This window comes from Anas platyrhynchos, chromosome 3, assembly GCF_047663525.1.
Source record: "Anas platyrhynchos isolate ZD024472 breed Pekin duck chromosome 3, IASCAAS_PekinDuck_T2T, whole genome shotgun sequence".
In the NCBI taxonomy this organism is placed as follows: Eukaryota; Metazoa; Chordata; class Aves; order Anseriformes; family Anatidae; genus Anas; species Anas platyrhynchos.
The window spans coordinates 21,954,508-21,977,582 of record NC_092589.1 but is presented as its reverse complement, the minus strand read 5'-3'; the positions used below and the strand labels follow the sequence as shown (position 1 = coordinate 21,977,582).

Below are 23,075 nucleotides of genomic sequence, written 5' to 3'. Positions count from 1 at the left end.
CTGAAGCAAGGGTGACTGACCAGGTCTTTTCATCTTTAACGTTTCGCTGCAGAGTATTAGCAACTGGAAGTGCTTGTGTGAAGTCAGAGAGAAAGTCTTAATCACTGGCATTTCCCAGCTCATATCCATTACTATTGCTAAAGAAGAAATTTGTAGGAACTTGTACTATAACTAGCAAAAAAGAAATTGTAAAAGAGCTGCCTAGTAATATTTGGCTGGTTAGAGAGAGATCTCAGCTTCAAGTGCTGAAATCAATTGGCAGTACAGTGAGTTACATCTCACTAGGCGCGTCCTACCCTGTATAGAAATGACAAGCTTAAGTTGTTCCTATTTAATCTTACTATGTAAGGTTTCACAGGGTAAAAGACAAAAGAGAAATATTTCTAACTGGTATTTAAATTACATTAACACTTTTTTGTATACCTCGAGTGAAAGGTCACGCTAGGCAAGCAGCATCTTCACTGTTTGTATATGTCTAATTTGCTGCTTTTAAATTGCTGTGAACTTCACTTACTTACTCCTGCTGAATGAATCCAGTGTTGCAAATACTTCTGACAAGCGAATATTTGCTTAGTGAGAATCCATTGTTCTTAATGGATTGAGAGGGACATGCAGCATGAATGCATTTTTATTGCAATGCCATCTCTCTGCTGTTGTTTCAGTGAGATGAAAGTAGCATCAGGATAAAAGCCCTGGTTTTCTTACTGCTCTGTGTGGCATTTCCCGGTACGCTGTTAGGTGTTAGTGAAAAAGTGCTTGCCATAGGCTTTTTTCCTGTTAAAAATATAATGAGTATATATATATATTTATAAGAATTTGGACAACAGGAGTTACAATATAAGCATCCTTAAATAAAAACTGAGAAAGCACACTGGATTGGTTGGCTGCAGACACCCCAGTGTGCTCTGAATATGTTTTGCTTTCTTTTAGCAGAGTCAGAGGGATTCTTGGGCACCTCCACATACAAAACCTGATCTCCCAGGCAAGCACACACCCAGCTCGCAGATGGCAGCCAGCACTCCTGGCGTGCAGCAGAGTCCCAGCACTTATTTCGGTGCTCTGCTACAGGGGCAGGAGGACATGCTGTATAGCAAAGTGTTGCTGGGAAAATGGTGTGGTTTCACTTGTCCTCTGTGCAGAAAGCTGTGGGATGAAACTAGTTGCTAAACATAACTTTAATTGTGGCACATCAATTGTAAGTATCTTGCAAGCTGAATCCAACAAACAGCATCAGTTGAGCTTTTGGCTGTGTTTCGTGTTTGAGTTTGGTACCTATCTTTGACTTTCAAGTTTGGGCTTTCTGTTTCATGATCTGACACCTTGCACACAAAAATCCTCAGTCATGCTTAAATTTCAGCTTGCTGTGGCATCACATCCAATTACTAGTCCTTTGACCAGGGGCTCCATGAGCAAACAGGTATGAAAAAAAGAAAAAAAAATAACAGGTCCACCCTGGCATAATGAAGTATATCTGTTTCTGTTCCAGCTTTCACCAAGAACTAAATTTCATCCATAATCTGTGAAATATGTTTGGTGATTAGTCAGAGCACTCTCCTTCTGTTTAATAGTTTTCCATAACAGCTGAAAAGTGTGTGAGTCTTGTTACATATTTTTATAACAGAGTATTTCGAAATGTGATTAAATCAATATTGTGTTGTATAATAAAAAGGTTCTCTTAATTTAGATCTATGTGGGAAATCCAGCTCTAAAGGCACCCAAAAAAAAAAGGGAATCATGCCATCCTCTTCCCTGGGTTTCTGCAGAAGAAAGAGACTAATTTTAAGTGGCAGTCAGGCTCTGAAGGTTTCCTTCAGCAAATACCTTGATCATGTCTAGAACACCTTATGTAGCCCTAGCAGGAATTTCGGTGCTGAAATTTCACCAGCCTTTGTATATATCCGTGGAAGCCAGCTGAAGCTGTGCGATGAGTCTGGGCAAGTGCCAAGCACATGGCAGGACCACTGGGCAGCCCTGGGACCACTGCATGTCCAAGAGCAGCATCCTGGGCCTGTGGCTGCTCTTGAAATGAATTGGGGTGTCTGCGTTCACTCCTGTGCAGTCAGGAAAAAGCCCACTGCTTATTGTTTGACTGTGAGGCTGCTGCACACTCTCTCTGTGAAGTAGTCTGGGCTAAAAGTGAAGTGGTTTTTTTTTAAAGTGTTTGCAATATCAGTTTGTTCTTCTGGCAGTGGTGACTCTACATCATTTTTGAAGTAAGGAAATTGCACTGGAAACATCAGTACCCATAAAACATTTAGAAGGATGTTAATCTATCAAAATTAAGTGTAAATAATTTGAAAATCCAGCTCTGGTATTTCAACTGTGTAAATATATTGAATCTGCAACACACTAGTGAACATGTCATTTTCAAGCAGAGCTTTGATTATAGAAAATGTAAATGAAGATATTTGAAGTACAAACCAGGGCAAGCAAAAGAAATATTCTGTTCTTAAAACAAACAGTCACAAAAACAAATGGTGAAATAAATGGGAGGTGATTATCAGAAAACTCAAGCAACTCCCAGATTTGCCAGCAATTTCATTCCTGGTTTGATCAAACATTGTGATTTCTGCGCACATAACAGGGAGGAGGCGAAGCTCACTCCCTGCAAAGTGAAACTACTCGAGCTAGAGTAGCCTGATTCAGGCATCGCCTCAAATGCTCAAGGCTGGAAATAAAGGTGGGAATATGTCCAGCTACTGTCTCTCTTTTTTTTTTTTTTTTTTTGTCAAGTAGTTCTCGCAGTGCTGTGTGTAAGCTACAGATCTTACTTTGGCACTTGACCATCTGCAGCTGCTTCACTGTAGCCCCTGGTGAGTTAGTGTCCATGAAGTCCATCTTAATGAAGCGGAGGAAGGGGTCTTCAGGAATACAAAAGATTTCCCCTGCTTAGCGTGGAGCAGAGAGCAAGCGGTGTGAGTGCCGGGAGCTGAGGTTTGCTCGTGGCTTCGTCAGCCCCGTCTGCGAGGCGGCGCTCACTCGGTGCCTGCCTCGGTGGCTGCGAGCACAGAGCCCTGCGCAGATCCCGCTCGCCCCGGCCGCTCCCCTAATAAACATGCCGAGGCCTTTCTACCTATTTATTTCTGCTTCCTTGGAGCTTTGGGTTTACTGGTATGTGAAAGGAGAAAAGCAAGCATATGTTCAGTTGCTCAATCAACCTTTTCTCAGTGCACACTCGGTGATCTCAGTGAGTCATTACAGCATAATTACAATTTGAGTGTGATATGCTGTTTGTAGAAAAGTATCTATTTTTAGCCCAAGAAACAGTACAGTCCCTGAAAGGAAGAGAAAGAAAGAAAAAAAGGAAAGAAGACAATCTGTAACCAGCAAATCAATGCTATTGTTAAGTGATATTACGAGACACCCTGTAGATTTACAATGCTTGCATGCAGCCACATAAAACCGTGCTGAAAAGAATGCCTACCAGGGGTTAAATTCATATGTCTGCACTGCAGCCTATTTCTGTCAACACTCAGCTCAGGAAATAAACATTTATGCTTTCTGAAATGAAAGTGTATTTTTGAAGACTAGCCGTCAGATATTTTTTGCCCTTCACACTTTCAAATGCTTAGCCTTTTTTGTAAGTTGACTGCAAAGTGCATCGGTTTGCTAGGCAAAAAGGGAAAAAAAAATCGTGACAAGTGCCCATGGCATCATTGTCAAGCACATGAGCGTCTAGTAGAAGATGGCAGGAGGGTTGGCACAAAACATGCTTCCTTCAAGCTTATTACCTCGGGGGTACCTGACTCTTGAGAAGCCTTTCAATCCTCCCAGATGACGTTATTCCAGACTGTCATCTGGTTTATTCGGAGCGCGCCGTGCTGCAGACAAACACACTGTTTAACTGCAGGTCAAGGTACCAGAGCCGTTCTGCGAGCAAATGCCTGCGATACATTAAATGGCATTGACGTGGGGAGGGAGGCGGGCAGAGATCAAAGTTGTCACCACCATGGTGCATGCGAAGGGGGAAGAAGGCGCGCAACGTGGTGCTTTAAAAAGCCATTGTGCAGTGCTACACTGAAAACTCTGAGCGGCAAGGCTCTTCGGGATTAAGGACCCAGACAAGGCATGACAAAGTTCAAAAGCCCACTGTGGGCAGCATCTCGGGGCTATTTGGAGAGAGCTTAGAGCTGAGACCGGGAAGGCTGTGGCTGGTGCAGAAAGCTGGCAGTGTATTCACAGATGATCTGGAGACTTCTTTTCAAATAGTTACGTTTTTAAATAGGAAATGTCCACTTGTCACTGAACATCGTTGGTCTGAACATCGTGTAGCAAAAGCGCAGAGGATCAGAGCAAAGTTTGGCACGGAGCAAGCACAACCTTCAGGAAACAGTTAAAAATGAATCCCTCTATGTAAACACATCTATGGCTGTGTAATCTGTTCTGTTAACTGTGACTTGCTGAACATCTATTAAAAGGGCACTGGTGGGATACAAGAGACACGCAAGATGCTTTCACATTTTCTGAAAAATCAGAACAAAACAAAGACAGATTAATTACAACATGATGCTGCTTTATATTCCCACAAGGGATGCCTGTAAAAGTTAAAACATGCTTTCAGTGAGCAGGCTTCAAGGGAAAGTTACTTCGATCAGGGAGAAAATAATCATGTTTATTTGATTTATTATTGGAGTGCAGAACAGTGTGGTTTATATTTGCCAGTTTTTCTATAATGTAAAAAAATCCTTTGATTTTTTGTGTCATATAAAAACAATTAGTATATTTTCTACACCAGAAAGCAGATTTTTCAAGAGTGCAGAACAATGAATTGTAGGTAAAAGCCTATTTCTCCCTCTCACAGGGCATATGTAATTTCCTTTGGCTGTGGCACAATAAGTGTTATTGAAACATAGCAGTATTTATTAAAAAAAAAAAAAAAAGTACCAAAATAGATAAGTAAATGAAGGAAGTAGGGAGTGTTAAAAGAAAAAAAAAAAAAAAAAAGAATAGAAATTGCAAGTTAAACTTTTTTTAATCAAAACTGATTTTATTGCTTTTTGCTTAATTAAACTCTTCAGAAGTGTGTGAAACATTGTTATACGTGAAAAATTGTTAATTTGTAAATCACAGGGACAAAAGGGTTCCACTGCAACTTTAAAGTTTCTATGCACGTAAATGTCAATAGAGTGCCTTCTCCATCATCAGCACTAAATTCACATTGATGCCTCTTTTCTTCTCTGTATTGATCCTTCCATGAGAACGTAGATTTGTATCTGTTAATTAATGCGTCCTGAAACAGCGTTTGTATTAATCAGGCAGATAAGAAAAATTGGATGCCTGCACCCTCATGACAACCGTAAAAGTGCTGGCCCTGATAAAATCGTGGATGGACCTCAATAAAAAAGTTCCTCCTTCCACTCAATAAACTAATCATCCTGCTTTTAATTATTCGGCAGAAAGATGTGTGGAGATTGGAGAATGTGTAAATCTATTTACTAACAGCAGTGTCTGGGAGGGAGAATAGGGCTGTCACAGGACAGTGCTGCAGGCTACGTTCTCTGTCCATCTGCTGCTGCAGAAAAACTGGTTCTTGAAAGACGGGAAGGAAAAGAAATGTTGAAGCTAATTGAAATCATGAATTCCTCCTTATAACCTTTCAAACGATTATTTCTTCTCCATTTCCCTCTTATTTATTTTAATCACAGATGTGTTATTTTCCATTGTCACCTCCTCAAGGGTTTCGTGGTGGTGTTGGCTCAGGTTTTGTTGTTTTTTTTGAAGGCAGAGAGCTACAGTTCTATCACAAGACTCAAAAGACAGTATGAGAAAATGAAAACAAATAAGAAGGGGGAGGAAATAAGAGAGAGCAAGCATGCAGCCAGTTTTATATTTCATTTTTATGGATGCCTGGTGGTTTGGATGTGGGCTTGTCTTTTTTATTGTATTACTTCTGTTGCTTAGTGCTTATAGAGAAAATCTTGTTTGGAGTAGATGCCTTGCAGATTTGCTAGTTTATGATCTGTTCCTACTTGACTGTAACTCTTGACTTTCAAAACACAAAAATGCATTTAAGTGTAATCGAACAGCAAAAAGAATGTTCGTACAGCAGGAACCCTGTCAAAGAACATGTGAGCAGCTCCATAAACAACTAAATGAAAGCCTCAGACATGTCTTAAGACCCTTTAAGAAAGGCTTGACTAATCCCCTTTGATGATTTTATTAAGTCCTTGTGGTTGCTGGTGCCAACTGGCAAACTGCTGCATTTCACCAACAGGCCAGGAAATCACTTCCTCTCCCATGTTGTTCTGTATCTCCTAATGTGATTGGGATATTAGCAGTTTGATATCATAAATTAACAGGTACTATAAACAAGAGGCTGAAAAGGTAAGGCAGTAAAGATGTTTGCCCCCTGTGATCCTATTAGGAAAGACAGCAGGGGAAAAAAAATAGGAAAGCAAAAGTTCAATTCATTAAGAGGCATTTATTAAATTTTTGCTTGTCCTCAGAAAAGCGATGGTGTGACTGCTGTTCACTTGGCACTGTAATATGCTGTCCCATTACTTCAACAAGTGTGGTAGAGGCAGGAGCCATTGCAAAAGTAATTAACATCTTCTTGGAGGAGGGTGGGTTACTTCTTTTTCCCCTGAGGTTAAAGTTCAAAGAGAATTTCACTCTTTGTGTTAATCACCTTAATTCTATTAAAACATCAAATCATCCCTTTCAAAAAGAAAAAAAAAAATCCCTCCTAAATTGTCCTTCTTGGCTTAAGGTAGCGGTGAACAGAGAGGTAAGAGATTCCTATAGTAAAATGGGGATGAAAGGCACAAAAGCAGAAGGGAGAATAATAAGAGTACATACTTGTTTTATTATAATGTGAATAAAAACAAATCAAGTAGAGGAGCAGGTTTATGATAAATCCAAATGTGCTTAGTATTTTTTCCTGTGTTTTTTTCCTATTCAGGATTCTCCACTTTGTCTCTAGCTGACCAGATGAGCCTTCTGCAGAGTGCTTGGATGGAGATTTTGATTCTCGGTGTTGTATACCGGTCACTTTCTTTTGAAGACGAGCTTGTATATGCTGAAGATTATATTATGGATGAAGACCAGTCCAAATTGGCAGGCCTTCTTGACCTTAATAATGCCATACTGCAACTGGTAAAGAAATACAAGAGCATGAAGTTGGAGAAAGAAGAGTTTGTCACCCTCAAAGCTATAGCACTTGCTAATTCAGGTTGGCACAGTGGCACAACAGTTGCTACATTTTTAATATATCACTTTTCTCCGTAATACTTTCTGCATGCTTGTTTTAAATATGGGTTTAGAAGAAGAAATTGCTAATCAACCCTTAGTCTAACAGGCAACAAACAAAACAGTTCAAACTAAGAAGGGCTTTCTGGTTCCAAGTAATTGGGGAACATGATCCTAAGGGAGTGGAGGGTAATGCACTGTATGATTTGGAGAGTATTTTACAGGCAAAGATCCTTTCAAATGAATATGGATGTTCTCCTAAATCCATTCCATAATCCAGACAAGTCTAATCATTGCAGTTAAAATGAGCAGGAGGGATGCATTGAGAATATGCTGTATGTGTTCTCTTTAAATGCAGCTACTGATGATTTATTTGATAGGGTGAATTCAGGATATGGGAAGGGGGGAGGAAATTCTTTATTAGTCTCGCAGAGACCCCACCCTACCTTATGGATCCTCTGCATTTATCTATTACCTGTGCAGGAAGGGTTAAAAATCTCAGGAAGAATTTTTTTCCTGCATTTGAATTTAAAAGTGCTGAAGCAGTGAATACTGTCAGATAAGTAAAAATCGTTTGTGCTTTGTTGTTTTTCCTTTTGTGTCTCCTTAATGCTTTATTGTGGTCTTAAGTCCCTTTTAGCATTTGCATAAAGTTCACGATAGATCCCTCTTTAATGACGTGCCGATCATTAGATACCTGTGTGTCAATAACGTGCTCTGATGCTATGTTCCATTGACAGTCACACCGTGCCCCTCCATCTGCTTTTGTTTTGACCCTATCTTTGAACTTTATCTTGGTTGCTGGCCAGTAGTTTTCCCTTTAATTACAAGAAGGAAACTGTCAATAAAATCTGTTAAATGGGATGCAATGAGTGGCTTGAATGGGCGGACGGCTATTTGTTCAAATTCTGCAGCATTCAAGGTATTGACAGTTTGTTTTCTGGGGCCATATGTGACGATCAATCTCAGGCTGGGCTCAGCCGCGCTGAAAAATGAAAAACCAGATTGCTTTTGCTTACTTGTGGATGACGACTTGTGATTTGGCGCGGTCCTAGTGAGATGAGACCTTCTGCCCAAATTGCCCCCCTGAGAGCCAGGACGCGTGACTGTTTTTAGAAATAATTTTTTAATTGATTTTGTAATTAACAGTTCATCTACAATATTGATGCATGAATCCTCAGATTGATAGGAGGGAAATTGTTTTCAACAATGAAGTTGTACTTTCCTATTTGTCTTTGTAATGTGATTTAGCACTCTGCATTTTTAATTGGAAATATAATTCAAAAACATGCAAAGCCAAAATGCTTATTAGTTTCTTTGTAAAGTGTTCTCCACCCCAATAACTCTGTCCTTAGTTTTAGAATATTATTTTATTTCCAGAAAAGGAAAAAGCTGAAACACTCCTCAAAGCCTAGCATTATTTTTTAATTGAGAGGGTTTTTTTTTTTTTTTTTTTTTTACTACTATAAACATACACTTGAGGATACTTTGCGGTCACAAGTAACATTTTTCTCAGGTTTGTTCATTCTTTGTGAGCAGAGCAAGAAAGTTATCTGGAAGCAGGAGTCTAAGTTGTGAAGCTATTAGTGTTTTTTTGTTAATTCTATAAACCAAAGTCCATTTGAGTTAGAAATATTCTTGTAACTTACTTGATAAAAAGGTTTAGGGGCTAGAATATGGGGATACAGCATTTTCTCATGCATTGTTTTTTCACCAATAGGCATACAGTGGTTAAGTAATAATAAAATACACTGCTGCCAAAAAAAAAGTTTAGTCATACATTGTGCATAGAGTGTGTCAAAATCATCTGTAGCTTCATTAACTTCACTGGAAATTTCAACAAGGATAATGTCAGAGAGAAATATAAGTCAGTATACTAGAACTCAGGGCACATTTAAGCGAAAACATCTCCTTCCTCATCTTAAAATAAATAAAATGGCTCTTTTAAAAGAAACGATTGCACAGAGAAGTTACAAAGCAAACCAGTCATTTGATTTCCCTCTTAGCAGAGTGTTTTGACTACTGACATTAAATATTTCAGCTCCAGGTTGTACCTGCAGCAGATATTAAACTTTGTGGCTACACCAACCTGCAGAATTACAGACCAGCAAAAAATATCAGACCACTGGTGTTATAATTCACAAGTACTGCTAAAATTAAAGTGTTAAAGTAAAATCAAATTTATTTTTTTCATATACAAAACCAGAAATAGCTTGTTTTTACATAACTAAGAAATTGATTAATGTACATGCAGTTATACCTGAGAAAAGCATATCTTTATGAAGTCTGTCAGTTAGCAGTTCACATTTTACTGTATTTTGTTGCTACAAGACTTTCTTCAAAAACTACCACTATTTATTTTTCCAGTTTAAAATACAGCAACATTTTTGTGGATGTAGAGAGAATGGATAAAGTATATTAAAGACTCCTAGGTGTTTCAGCCATATCCATGCTGTCTGGTGAGATTCCCAGGTTAACTCTACTGTAAATAGCAGACAAAGGTGGTTTTATGGTTCTGCATCTGTGTTAGTGATTTATGATACAGTGTCACACTACTTTCACTGCTGGTATACAGAAGCAGAAAAAGAAATTGTAGATTGTCTTAATATTGATTGTATTTTGTATAGATAAATACCACAAGCTTTGCTTTGGCCAGCAAATCTAAGTTACCGTGACCATTAAAATACCCCAACTGCTGCCTTTTCTTTTGGCCCATGGGGTCTGTTTCTCAGTGCAGCGTCTGAGGCGATGCTGCTGGTTGCTTTCTGAAAGGTGGGGCCAAGGAGTTGGTATTGAGGCCGATTTTCTGATGGTTCTTCTCAACTCTTCCATTGTGATGTTGGCCAACGCCAGTCCGCCTCTATAAATTTTCAGAAATGCAAGAACTATCAACCTTGGATATTATCCTTGATCCCAAGAGTGCATGTAGTGTCTGTAAAGTTTAAATACATATATAAGAGCACAAACGCATGGATGTTATAGTCCTGTGCACATTAAACACTGTGTGGGTGTGGTTTCAATAGTTACGTTTAGTTTATAGTGCTTAATAAAGACTGTATTAGAGTTTTAAATCTCTGCGATGATTCAACAGTAATTAATGCACCTTTCATGCTCGGACTCTGGGGAAGTCCCTCTTACCACCGGGTTGTCCTTGTCCTGTCAGTATCCCTGGTTTCTTCTGCTTTCCTTCCCTTCTGTGCACAGAAGCAAGTTCCTTGAAGCTGCCGGATGCAGCCGCCCTGCGTTCCCCCTTGCACTGCCCAAATGAAGCAATCTGGCACCACCGAGCACTTTGTTTACCCACGCAGAAAATCAACTTTGAATGGTTTCCAAAACATGCATGTACCAATTACTTCCTCGTGTGTAAGGGAAGGTGAACTATTTACAAAATACGTTCAGGTGAACGCAAGTGCACACGTACACACTCCTGCACGTAAAAGGTGACCTCCTCATCTTTTCCATATTAGAAAATGCTTTCATGTATTGATTAGGAAATACTAAAGAGGGAGTTGCAGGTGAGCAGAAATTGCCTGATCAGTAAGGACTAAATTGTTCCTTCAGGCCTAAATGCTGCAGAAGATCTCAGGAGTCACAACTGAGACCAGATTTTAGAGTTCCCATCTAAGACCTAAAATAAGTAACTAATGTGTCAAAATACATTAGCACATTATAAAATGTGATCTGTGTGTATCTGCCTAATAGACTGCTGGCATCTTGAAAAATCTGACCTAAATGTGGATGCTAGGCACTTAAATGTATAACCCTATGCACTGTTGAAAATTTAATCTTAAACGTTAATACTAGCTGTCTAGCCAGTAACACCAGAAAGAGAAAAGGGCCTCCACTTGCCATCACAATTTCTGGTCTCACTATCTTACTGACTTTTTTTTTTTTCTAAAAAAAAAAAAAAAAAAAGGAAAGACAAAACCCTTTCAGTACCGAAGGAGTGAGAACTAAAAAGCATCTTGTGCATGTTAACATCATGAAGCACAGAGCAGCACAGATGCCAGGAAAGTTACATGCTCATCTATCCTGGTAAGAAATGTAGCTCTTACCTGCAGCTTATTTATCTTTCCAGACAGCAAAACAACATACTCAGAGCGCTAGGCTATTACAATTAAATAATATTATCATAGTAAAAATTAATTGATAGAACCCTATAAATGATATTTCATAGAACATCATCTTTATTACCAGTGTAGATTGGGGTTCATAATATGTTGCAAAACACTGTATTTAGTTTCTAACAATGTCATTTTTGCATGTTGTTTTATTTAGCCATCTTTCTGTATCTTGATAGTGTTGGAATCCATTATTAAATCGTATCTAATAGCCATATAGAGAGAAATATATATACACACGTCATTGGTGTATTACCAATGTTTATACTACCAAATATAAACAGCAAGACCTGTTAACTCCTTCATATAATTTCATATAAAGAGTGAAACAGCTTAGAGATGAATTTGAGAAAAGGAAACTGCCAGGATAGTCAGTTTTCCTGTCTCATAAACAGCTTTTTTCCTCCTAGTCCATTTTCTTGTAATCACATTGGTTGCACCCCCAGTGCTTAGAGAAAACAAATTACTCTGTGGTCACTTGCTCTGTTTTTGCTGTTGGTTGGCTCTTCTCTTCTGGTGGTTGGTGTAGTAACCAGATAACTTTGTGATTGTTTCTCACCTGTTTATGAGTGAGGTAGCCACTACCCCTACAACCATTATGTGCTTGGAGCTCTAGTTTCCCAGGGGCGAGGCAGGGAGGCCAGCAGTGGCAGCAGGAGATTAGAGCCCCGGGTCCCCTCAGCCCGGTGCAGGGTCACCAGCGAAGCTGCACTGCCTCTGTCCCTGGCCAGCTCTCTGCATGTATGTGAATTTCCTGGGAAGCAAATCCCCATGGCTGTGTAGGAAAGGCCCTGTGTGAAGTGCCATGCCACATCCAACGGTGGGCAGCTGCTGTTAGCGACCCTCCTTTTCCACAGCAGCGTACCAGTGGCTCTCAATGGTAATTTCGGCAATTACTTCTGTCTCATAGTGTAATCCAGACTAGGACCTTGTTCACTAAAACAAAGCATACAAGCTTCTGTTTTACTGTTTTGGTTTCCACTGCCTCTAATCCCTATGGAGAAGGAATTTGTAGTTTATTCCTCTGTAATTTCCAACGTATGTATATTCTGACTGAAGTGTCTGTTTCCAATGGAATAATCCAGATCTCAGACCATTTTTGCCATACTCTTTTGCAAGGGAAAACACTCCTGTCTGTATGCTTGTCTCTTAGCCTTAACATGTAGACCCCAGCAGACAGTTCTGTTCAGGGAAGACAGGCGAATGGATGTTCAAAGTTACATGTGTTTGTTGGTTGTACATAGGGAGAACCAAAGTCAATATCTGAGGCAAGTTCACTTAGAGACTGGAAAAGGATGGGAATTACTGCTGTGTGAGGGAACCGGGAACCTAGTTTGATTTGGCATCAGCAGTTTCCATGGGTTACGTCTATCTTAAGCAATATGCTTTTCAAAATGTCACTTTGTTGTGTTTCTCCTATAAATTATACACAAACACAGTGTGGACAAGCACTTTGCAGAAATGCAAGTTCTCCTCTGTAAATGTCTCACATTTCAGGCAGGAAAGGATGGACATCTGTAATTTTGAAAGAATCTCTCCCATGTGAACACTGTGGTGATTTTTGTGGTATTTTTTGTTTTTGTTTTTTTTTTTTGTTTGTTTGTTTGTTTGTTTGGATTGGCAATATCATCCAAAAATACTTTCCTTTTATTTCAGAAATAGCCCAGATTATGATTCTTTTCCCCTCAGTTAAAGGGGAACTGTTCTCCTTAATGTCAAAAGCATTGTGTACTGTTCTTGCTCTTCATCTCCAGTTCTTCCATCATCCAGCAACTCCCTAACCTGATTTATCCTTTTTTAGTTTGTGAGCTACTCTTCTGTATGGAACCACAGATGTCACTGTGATTGCTATCGTTCAAGTACCTTGCTCTACTTGTTGATATTTGCCCCTCTGATGTGCTTTATCAGCATCTTAATGTGTGTGTTCACTGCTGCATACTCCCTGCTGCTTGATTCACTGTAATAATTTCTTGCTTTATGCTGCCTGAATTTTCAGACGTGAAGAAATACTTCACTTGAGACCCCTGGGTTTCCTCTGCTTTCTTCTTACTGATGTATGTTATATACACTATGCAAACATACCAGCCTCTATCTTTCCTGAGAGCAGTATTTGGAGAGGTCTCCTTGCCCTCATTTCAGGTGCTTTCCAAACTTCAGCTAGTTCTTCCCCTTTGTGCTGTGTTCTGAATTATTCCTGGGTGGCCCGGATGTTTGTTTGCTGCATTTGAGATGAAGCTTGAATTTTAAACGAGGTAGATTGTAATCTCAATTTGTATCTGGACCTTGCGGTGTTTCTCTTAGATGAGAACTCTGTTTTTCTCTCATTTCTGCACAATGATGCAATCAATTGGCTTTCTGTGGGGCTGATCAGAAGAGGTGCAATTCTGTTTTCCCATGCTGTGTTGGTGAAACAACGTGTTTGCAAGGATAAAAAGAGACTCTCAAAGCAGAGCTTAATGAGTCCATGCCCTAACTTGTTGATCTCACCCTCCCCCATTGCACTGGGGCACTGATCAAAACCTTTTCCCTCCCCTTGGATTTACATCTCATGTTTTCAGCAGTCTTGTATCAATGAGTCTTGTGTCTGGCGAACACTAGCCTGGTATGCTTTTTTTGCAGGGTTCTTAATATCAAATCTTGCTTGCATCCAAATGACAATACTATCAAATTACCCCGTTTATTTTCATTCTTTATAAAGGTACTAATTTTCAAGTGTTTACATCTAGGTATAGGTTTCCTAATTACCTGTGTAGAATACAATTGAAGCCACTTAAAAAAAAAAAATCTGTTTTTTTCTTGGTATAGAAAGAACATTCAAAATTTTGTACATAACTTAGAATTTAATTTCATATAGTCTGTGGAATTATTTCTTTATTTCTGGATTGTTGCACGAGTCTGTTTTTCCTTAAATTCTAGCAGTGTTTGTTGACATTGCCCTCTCTTATGAGTGTGGACTGGACTTACCAGCGACAAGTTAACCTGCTCTGAATTCACTTCAGTGTCTGCCAGTCCGTAGTTACTGCAAAGATTTCTTTTCTTTTTTTTTCCTCTTCTTTTCCCCTTGGCTAGTTCAGCATTTTCAACCATTTTCCTTATTTTCAAAGGCTTACGCCTGAGGGATTAAGATCTACATTCGCTTAATATCTGGAGTAAAGTGGAAGTTCCAAACTCCAAGGCTAAAACTTGAAGAAGTATATTTGTAGAGATTAATATTTTCCTGAGCAATCTGCGAGCTGAATCATCGTCTAATTAAATAGCATAGATTTAGTGAGTTTGCATTTAAACATTAGCAGCCCCTAGAATGGGTAAAGCTGAAATGAGTTTGAATCTTTTCTGTAAATGGAAAGTTAAATTATCATAGTAATTTGATTAAATCATTTTTAAATCTTCCAAGCCAAATCGCAGTTTTAAGGGAATAGTTTGAAGTTGTAGTCACTGGCTGTAAGTGCCTCTCTCCCCACTGTTTTTTCTCATTCCATTTCCTGTGCCATTCTCAGATCTATTTGCCTGGGTTTGGGTTTTGAAGCGCCGGACCATGGATTTCAAAGACAGCAACAAATATATTAAACGTTTTACTGCTGTTCCTCTTCCACATCAGCAATTGCTCTGTTTACCAGAGGGATGCTGTACGGTCACATCCGGACTCCATCCATGTATTTCCAAGCTCAGTTGTAAACGTTGGTTCTGGGAAGAACCAGACAAACTTTATACAAGGTTAAAAGCTGAACATTTATGGTCAGGTGCTCCAGAAAGGCCAGTCTCTCTATGCAGCATGGTGTAAAACTGTTTTTCTGGAAGAATCAGCCTTTGACCTGCCAAGAATTTTCTTGCTGCTAAAATGCTCCTATCCCATGCTCCTAACATTTCTGGGTTGTCTATACACCTGGCCCTGCACTGTGGGCTTGGAGAGAGGAGGAAAAGCTATGTCATTTCTGCACAAAGTGTGCATGGTGTGTGGAAAATGATTTGGAGTAGCCCATCCTACCCGTGCTCTGTACCACAACTGTGAATATCTGAGGACTTGGTGAAGAGTAGAGGAGCAATGAAGCCAATTTGTTTGGTGTTTGTATTCCAAATTAAGCCCAGTGATTGGACACCTTGCTTAAGACATTTGTCACGTTTGTCTGTGTGTGTGTTAGCATCTCTGTATTGATTGCATTCTGTTTGTAGGATACAGGATTCAGGGATTTTCTTTTATTGACACAGAATTATTTAATAGAATTGCCATATTAGAAGACTATCAAAAATGTATGGATTTGAGGAATGGGCTCACATTAATTAGAAGTAAATTTTGCTAGAGGTACCATTTCCCTGGCATCTTTCTTAAAATGGTGTAGCCCTCTTTTTACCTAAGAGAGATATTTTTTGGTTTCTCTGCTTTCAGCACAGTGCACCTCGATGTGCAGTATCACATCCCTGCAGCGTATGTCTCACTGCATGCTTCCTAGAGCATGTATCCGCTAAGACTCAGAATTATTAAACGTGAAATTCCCATAGGACTCCATTATGTGTAATTAACAGATAAACTGTCATCAGAATCAATAAAACGTGCTAAATGATCCAAACTTGTATATAATTAAGTGTCTGTTTTAGAGCAGGAGCTGTAACTTTTTTTTTTTTTCTTTTCAATTTGCACATTTGTTTTGACAATAGAAGCTGGAACATTTTGGTTAACCTGTTACTTACTGGTTCGTGTTTTGGTTTCATATGTTTGTGTTTAAAAAAGAGAGGTATTTACTATCCAGCCTAATTGTTTGAAGAAGTAGTTATATGTAAGCTTTCAGGAGATAAATCTTAGATGCATCTTCATTCTCAGAATATAATTCAAGTATTTGGGGCATGTGGAAAATTTGTTGCTGTTGTCATCAACAGGGGAAAAGCATGATGCCCACGCTCATCTAGTGCATCATAGCTGCTTAGTACAGGAGCTGGAAACATTTCTAGAAGTGGGTTCTTCCCTGTCCAACTTCTCAGTCACTGTTCTGCCTGAGAGCAGGAGCTTTATTCAAAAAAAAAAATTAAAAAAAATTAAAAAAAATCTGCAAGGTGCAAAGCAAGCATTGTATTAACTAGGTTTTTCAAGGAGATGCCCTAACGCAGCCATGGATTCACTGTCCCAGCTTCACCTTGTGCTAAGGTCACGCAGTGACCTAGGACATGCACCCCCTTGCAGCAGTTCGCATATGGTGCTTTATTTAAATTTTATGTAAGTCCACGGGCCAAAATCCCAACTCTGGTAGCTGATCAGGGGTGTTTGGCGGCCTATTTCACAAATAGCTGTTCTTCCTTACTTGCGTTCACCTCTCTTTGGACCACATCGCTTTTTCTTTGGCATTTATGATTACATAAAAGTCAGAGAATTAGGGCTGCTCGTCTGAAGTCATCTCAGCATGGTCCAGTAACTGCGTGTTCTCAGGGACATCTTCCCCTTTTGTATTTATGCTGTTTAGGGTTTTACAGTTATTTCAGTTAGATCTTTTCTTTTTATTTCACACTTCCATTGCTTTAATCTTTCCAGGTCATGTAGCAGCTTAGTTTAGTTCCTGGTGTGCATTTTGTCTGGGCTTCTCACTCAATACTTACACCACCAAAACATCTCACCTGGAAAGGTACAGGATGAGGTGCTTGCTTTGAGTGATTAAAAAAAAAAAAGCAGAATACCAACAACAACAAGATGAAGCATCCTCCGAGTGAGTAGGAGGAAAGGATTACACCTAGTAGGAAATGTTAGCTTGATAGAGCAAAAGCTGCTCAGGACCATGTTAAGTGTTGCCTCTCTATGTGAACATGCCAGAGGGAGAAAAACTTTGCTGAGCCTATCAGGAAACCACATCAAACCCTCCTTTCCCTTGTGTCAGTGAAGTGGTCCTAATCCTGTCATTTTTATGTAGCCATGAGCACCACCGACCAGCGGGTAACGACCACAGCTTCTAATCCCTCAGCCTCGGAGCCTGCCGCAGAAGTCTACCAAGCTTTCACGTAACGGGGCAGTCATTCTTGCATCCCTGATAAAATGCGGACTTCAGCTCGTACAGCCATTTGCCCTTTGGCGCTGTAATTTCTTTGACGCAGTAACTGTAAGAGGTGGTTTATGGAGCAGCTCAGGCGACCGTTTTCCTAGTTCGAGGAGGATGAGGAGAAGGATTACTTACCCAAAAGTTAATTATACATTTGTAGCTCCACTGTGGTTCCAGATAGTGTTCTGAAGGTCGATACAGAAATAAGTGGGTAATTATCTTCCTCCTCTGTAAAAGAGGACAGCACCAGTGAAAGAGCTGTGCAGCCACTGGGTTACCTGACTTTGTGGCACACCAAACTGAAACCTCTTGTTGCTCCTTTGTTTTGCAGACTCAATGCACATAGAGGATGTTGAGGCAGTGCAGAAACTTCAGGACGTCTTACACGAGGCTCTGCAGGATTACGAGGCCGGACAGCACATGGAAGACCCACGTCGCGCTGGCAAGATGTTGATGACTCTCCCACTTCTGAGGCAAACCTCCACCAAGGCTGTGCAGCATTTCTACAACATCAAACTGGAAGGCAAAGTCCCCATGCACAAACTTTTTTTGGAAATGCTGGAGGCCAAGGTCTGACTAAAGCATCATGGGGCTTTCCCATCATGCACGTTTTAAAAAAAAAAAAAAAAAAAAAAAAAAAAGGGAAAATAAACAGGATAATAATGGCAAAGAAACTTAGTGTTTAATTAAGGAAAAAATGACTGCACTGATATTTAGCAGCAAGACTGTGAAGCAGCTTTCAACTTTTTCTTCTGTGTCTTTCTGATGCAGTTTTTCCTTTTCCTTTTCTCTCTTTTCCTTTCTGTTCTTTCCTTTCCTTTTTCCTTTTCTCTTTTTCCTTTGCTGCTGAACTTTTTAAAAGAGGTCTCTAATTGAAGAGAGATGGAAGCCAGGCCTGCCAAAGGATGGAAATCCATAATATGGATGCCAGTGAACTTATTATGAACCATAATGTCCCCAATGACAAAGGAATCAAAGAGAGAACCACCGTACCTAGCAGTACAGTACAACACGATGAACTGACTGAATGCAGTATTAGATTTCATAGGAGCAGTCTCTAATTAGACGACTAAGCGACGATGCATCGGCTGCTTCTTATCATTGCATTTTCCATCTAGATCAGTTACAGCCATTTGATTCCTTAATTGTTTTTTCAAGTCTTCCAGATATTTCTTAGGTTAGCTACAATGTAACTTTTTCAGGGAATAGTTTAAGCTTTATTCATTCATGCAATACTAAAGAGAAAGAAATACTGCATTTTTGTGCTGGCTTGAACAATGATGAACAATAATGAAGGACAAATGAATCCTGAAGGAAGATTTTTTTAAATGTTTTGTTTCTTCTTACTAACGGAGATTTTTTTGTACCAGCTTTACCAGTTTTCAGCCATTTATTAATGTGGGAATTTATCTTACTAAAGCAATAGTTGAAGGGAAGGTGCATATTATCACGGATGCAATTTATGTTGTGTGCCAGTCTGGTCCAAAACATCCAGTTTCTTAACATGAGCTCCAGTTTATAACTAAATGTTCACTGACTCAAAGGATTAGATTACACCTACCGTATATCTGAGTAGTCTAACATTTAAATACTCCATGTCAAGTACCAATCTATAAAGGTGTAGGAGACAGCGACTGTACAGAGGTATAGTTGCTGTGTGATTTCTAACTGCTTCAGTTGTCAATGAATGAGATACTGCCTGTTTGCAAAATTATAACCTTACACACAGGAGAACCCTCAGAACCGATAGTAGCTTAGAGGCAATAAGGCAACTGCCAATGTCTGCAAAATTAAGAAATCAGAGTAGTAGACTTCTGACCAAATTCAACAATTTAACACTTCTATACCTTATTTATTGATTTAGATTTTATTTTGTAAATTGCAATTGTTAACAAGTAGCTAAACCAGTATATGTGCTTTTCAACCAGTATTGTCACAGCATGAAAGTCAGTCAGTTTCAAGACTGTTAAGAGGTGTAATCTAATGTATAAACCAATTAGATGCCCCCAGAAAACTACAGTCGCTAAATAACCAATAAACAATAACCTCCATCAAATGCTATACCAATGTACCAGTGTTAGTAGCTGCTCCCTGTACTATGTGAACATCCTTATTCTATGTACACAGATGTAATTAAAATTGTAATCCTAACAAACAAAAGAAATGTAGTTCAGCTTTTCAATGTTTCATGTTTGCTGTGCTTTTCTGAATTTTTATGTTGCATTCAAAGACTGTTGTCTTGTTCTTCTTGTGGTGTTTGGATTCTTGTGGTGTGTGCTTATAGACACAGGGTAGAATTAGAGACAATATTGGATGTACAATTCCTCAGGAGATTACAGTAGTATATTCTATTCCTTACCGGTAATAAGGTTCTTCCTAGTAATAATTAAGAGATCGAAACTCCAAACAAATACTCGTTATGATCAGATACACGTCGAAATCATAATATTTTCAAAACAAGGGATAATTTCTGTAACAGTTTATTATAGAATACCAATGTATAGCTTAGAAATAAAACTTTGAATATTTCAAGATTATAGATAAGTCTAATTTTTAAACGCTGTAAATATAGCTTTTATTCAATCATCTCTCAGATGTTGTTATTAACTCGCTCTGTGTTGTTGCAAAACTTTTTTGGTGCGGACAAGTTTCCAAAACTATTGCTACGTTGTGTGCTTTAAACAAAATAACAATGGGCTGATGCTCCATCAGCCTTGTGCTAGAAAAAAAAAAAAAGAAAAAAAACTGTGTATCTATCATTAGCTATATGGGACTATATTGTAGATTGTGTTTTCTCAGTAGAGAAGTGACTGTAGTGTGATTCTAGATAAATCTTCATTAGCAATTCATTCAGATGGTCAATAACTTGAAATTTATAGCTGTGATAGGAGTTCAGAAATTGGCACATCCCTTTTTAAAAAATGTCAAAAAAAATACAACTCCTGGGAAAAAGGTGCTGATTCTATAAGATTATTTATATATGTAAGAGTGCAAAAAAAAAAGTTTATTTTCCAGAAAGTTTGTGCAGGGTTTAAGTTGCTACTGTTCAAGTACACTATATATATATAAATATATAATATAAATATTGTTTTTGCTGTATCACATTAAAGAACTTGGGCTTCAGGGTCAAAAGCCAATTGACTAGAAATATACAAAAAAAAAAAAAAAACACAAAAAAAAATGGAGATGTGTTAAAGGCACACGGTGCAAATTTTAGTTTTCGTTTTCAGTAATATTTTGGAGCTGCAAAAGAACAAGTATCTCAAGACTGTAAAAGCATTACCTGAAATATAGCTAAAAGAACTGCACGGGCTTTATAATATTGTTCATCTTAAACCTTGCTGGAGAAGAGTTCTTTCAAGACCACTTACTTAATGTGAAGTGTTGGGAAAATTTCAAAGGGTGTATGTTTTAGCCATAACAATTTAATTTCTATTTTTGCTTCATTTTTTAATTTTTTCTTATTTAAAGCAATATGATTGTGTAACTCCCAGAAGTTACACATTTGTTTCAATCAGATCAGATTGTTGTATTTATTCCACTATTTTGCATTTAAATGATAACATAAAAAGATATAAAAAATTAAAACTGCTATTTTTCTTATAGAAGAGAAAATGGGTGTTGGTGATTGTATTTTAATTATTTAAGCGTCTCTGTTTACCTGCCTAGGAAAACATTTTATGGCAGTCTTATCGTGCAAAGATCGCAAAAGGACAAAAAAAATTAAACTGCTTATAATAATCCAGGAGTTGCATAATAGCCAGTAGTTAAAAAGCGAAACAAAACAAAAAATAAAAACAAACATGTCTATAGCTGTAGATGGGCTTCACATCTGTATAGCAATCAACTGTATATTTTTGTGATGTGTATCATACCGTGTGCTCCAACCAATGTCCATTTGTGTAAATGTATTTATTTTATATTGTATATATTGTTAAATGCAAAAAGGAGATATGATTCTGTAACTCCAATCAGTTCAGATGTGTAACTCAAATTATTATGCCTTTCAGGATGATGGTAGAGCAATATTAAACAAGCTTCCACTTTTGATTGCTTTTATTTTATTTTTTGTGTTGTGGGGTTTTTTTGGTTTTATTTTCTTTTTCTAAGAAGGAAACAAACCAATTAGCATTACCTTTTGTTACTTCCATTCAAAGAGTAGCAAGCATTACCCCTCTTCCCTCGAAGTACAATATGAGTGTAAATAAATGCTATATAAAGCCTTGTCAGAATGAATTCCAGTGTGGTACAAGACATTTTGCATATTTAAGAGTATGCAAAATGTCTCATAGCACATTAGAATTCAGGCTGACAGGCCTTTATATAGCACTTATTTAATCTTAAAGCATCTTCACATCAACCTGCATTACTCAAAATCATTGCCTCTCTGTCAATGTCATAAAAGAAAACTTTCCCACTATTTTAAGATCACATTAATATCATCTGGAGGTACTTATTTGCTTTCTCATCAACAAGCGAGTCTATCATTCATTTCCTGCCGTAGGAGATTCCTTTTGTGTGTTTGGGTAATAAAAAGAAAAAAGAAATCTGTATCAATTTGATCCAGCTTTTCTGAATGGAAGTAAACAGCCACGGGAGCGATAATATAGATTGGTGTTAATGAAGAGCACCGATAAGTCTTCAAGATCCAAAGGGGTTAACCAGCATGGTTCAAATCCGACAGTAAGTGGCCTTGCAGCCTCTTGCGTCTGAAAGGCTGCAGCCCCGATTGCTCGGGGTCAGCCCACGCTGCCTGTGGACCCTTCTGGAACCATCACAAAAGTGCTAATGTGTGCTTTTCTTGCTTTTTAGCTTGTCTTGATAGTATTTTGTCATTGTGTGTGCCAACATGTTTCTCACCTTCGCTGCTGGCCGTTCTCTGGAGATTTTGGCCGATGACACAAAGGCTACCGAGCAGCGTGACACCTGGGGGCAGGAGCTACCAGGGGCTCTTTGTGCGTCGCAGGCTTCTGGTACTAAAACGCCTCGGAATGGGAGGGGATCGCTTTACTGCTGTTAGGACTGTCTATATTTTAACTGTACTAATAATTGGGGGTTTTCAGTTAAAGGAGCAGCAGAACAATAGGAAGTTTAAGGACTTTAAAGGAAGATGTTAGTGTTGACAGTGGTGTGTGCATGTGTACGCAGGCATTTGTGCATAGACGCACAATGCACAGAGCTGCTTTTCACTCCTCTTCAGTCTTCTGATTTTGAATTATTGCAAAGTAGCTCTTCAAAGGAAAACTAATATTGCACCATGCCTTAAGAGTGAAAAAAGGGGTGTTGCAATTTCTCACGCACAAAGGGGAAAGAAAGGTATTTGTCAACAGTGGTGCTTAGTCTCCCTCAGCACGGGATTGCACCTACTCGCTGGTGAAATGCTTTCACATACAATTTAAAAAATCTTAATTAGCATTTCTGTAGCACTTTTCATCAGGGGCTCATGCAGCACTGTACTATCATAAATCTAACATTATGGAAGAGAAAACATAGGAGGGAAAATACAGGGAACAGTGAAATACAGCGACTTTGAGGGATGCAAGTCTGCAGAGTTGATTGAGTTATAGTTTTTTTCTTTTTACATTTTTTTTTCTTTCTTTTTTCTTTTTTTTTTTTTTTCTTTTAAAACCTTGCCCTGTCTTTGCAGCAAAGCCAGGAAGTGGATAGAAACCCACTGGAAGTGTTTAGGTAGGCAGAAACGTTTTGCTAAGTATCTGTGGGGAATTTGGCTAGGAGCACAAACCTCTCT

General features: G+C 38.7%; 1 protein-coding gene across 22 annotated transcripts in view; it reads left to right on the top strand.

Moving 5' to 3' along the window:
• The window catches only part of ESRRG (estrogen related receptor gamma), a 404,199-nt gene extending 382,825 nt beyond the window's left edge, over nucleotides 1–21,374 (top strand). For all 22 annotated transcript variants that reach the window (XM_021269894.4, XM_072035520.1, XM_072035515.1 and 19 more), the window contains 2 exons: nucleotides 6,902–7,171; nucleotides 17,658–21,374. In XM_021269894.4, coding sequence (XP_021125569.1) covers nucleotides 6,902–7,171; nucleotides 17,658–17,902 — 515 coding nt within the window. In that variant the 3' untranslated portion in view covers nucleotides 17,903–21,374. The remainder of the gene's footprint in view (nucleotides 1–6,901; nucleotides 7,172–17,657) is intronic.
• Nucleotides 21,375–23,075: the final 1,701 nt, after the last annotated feature.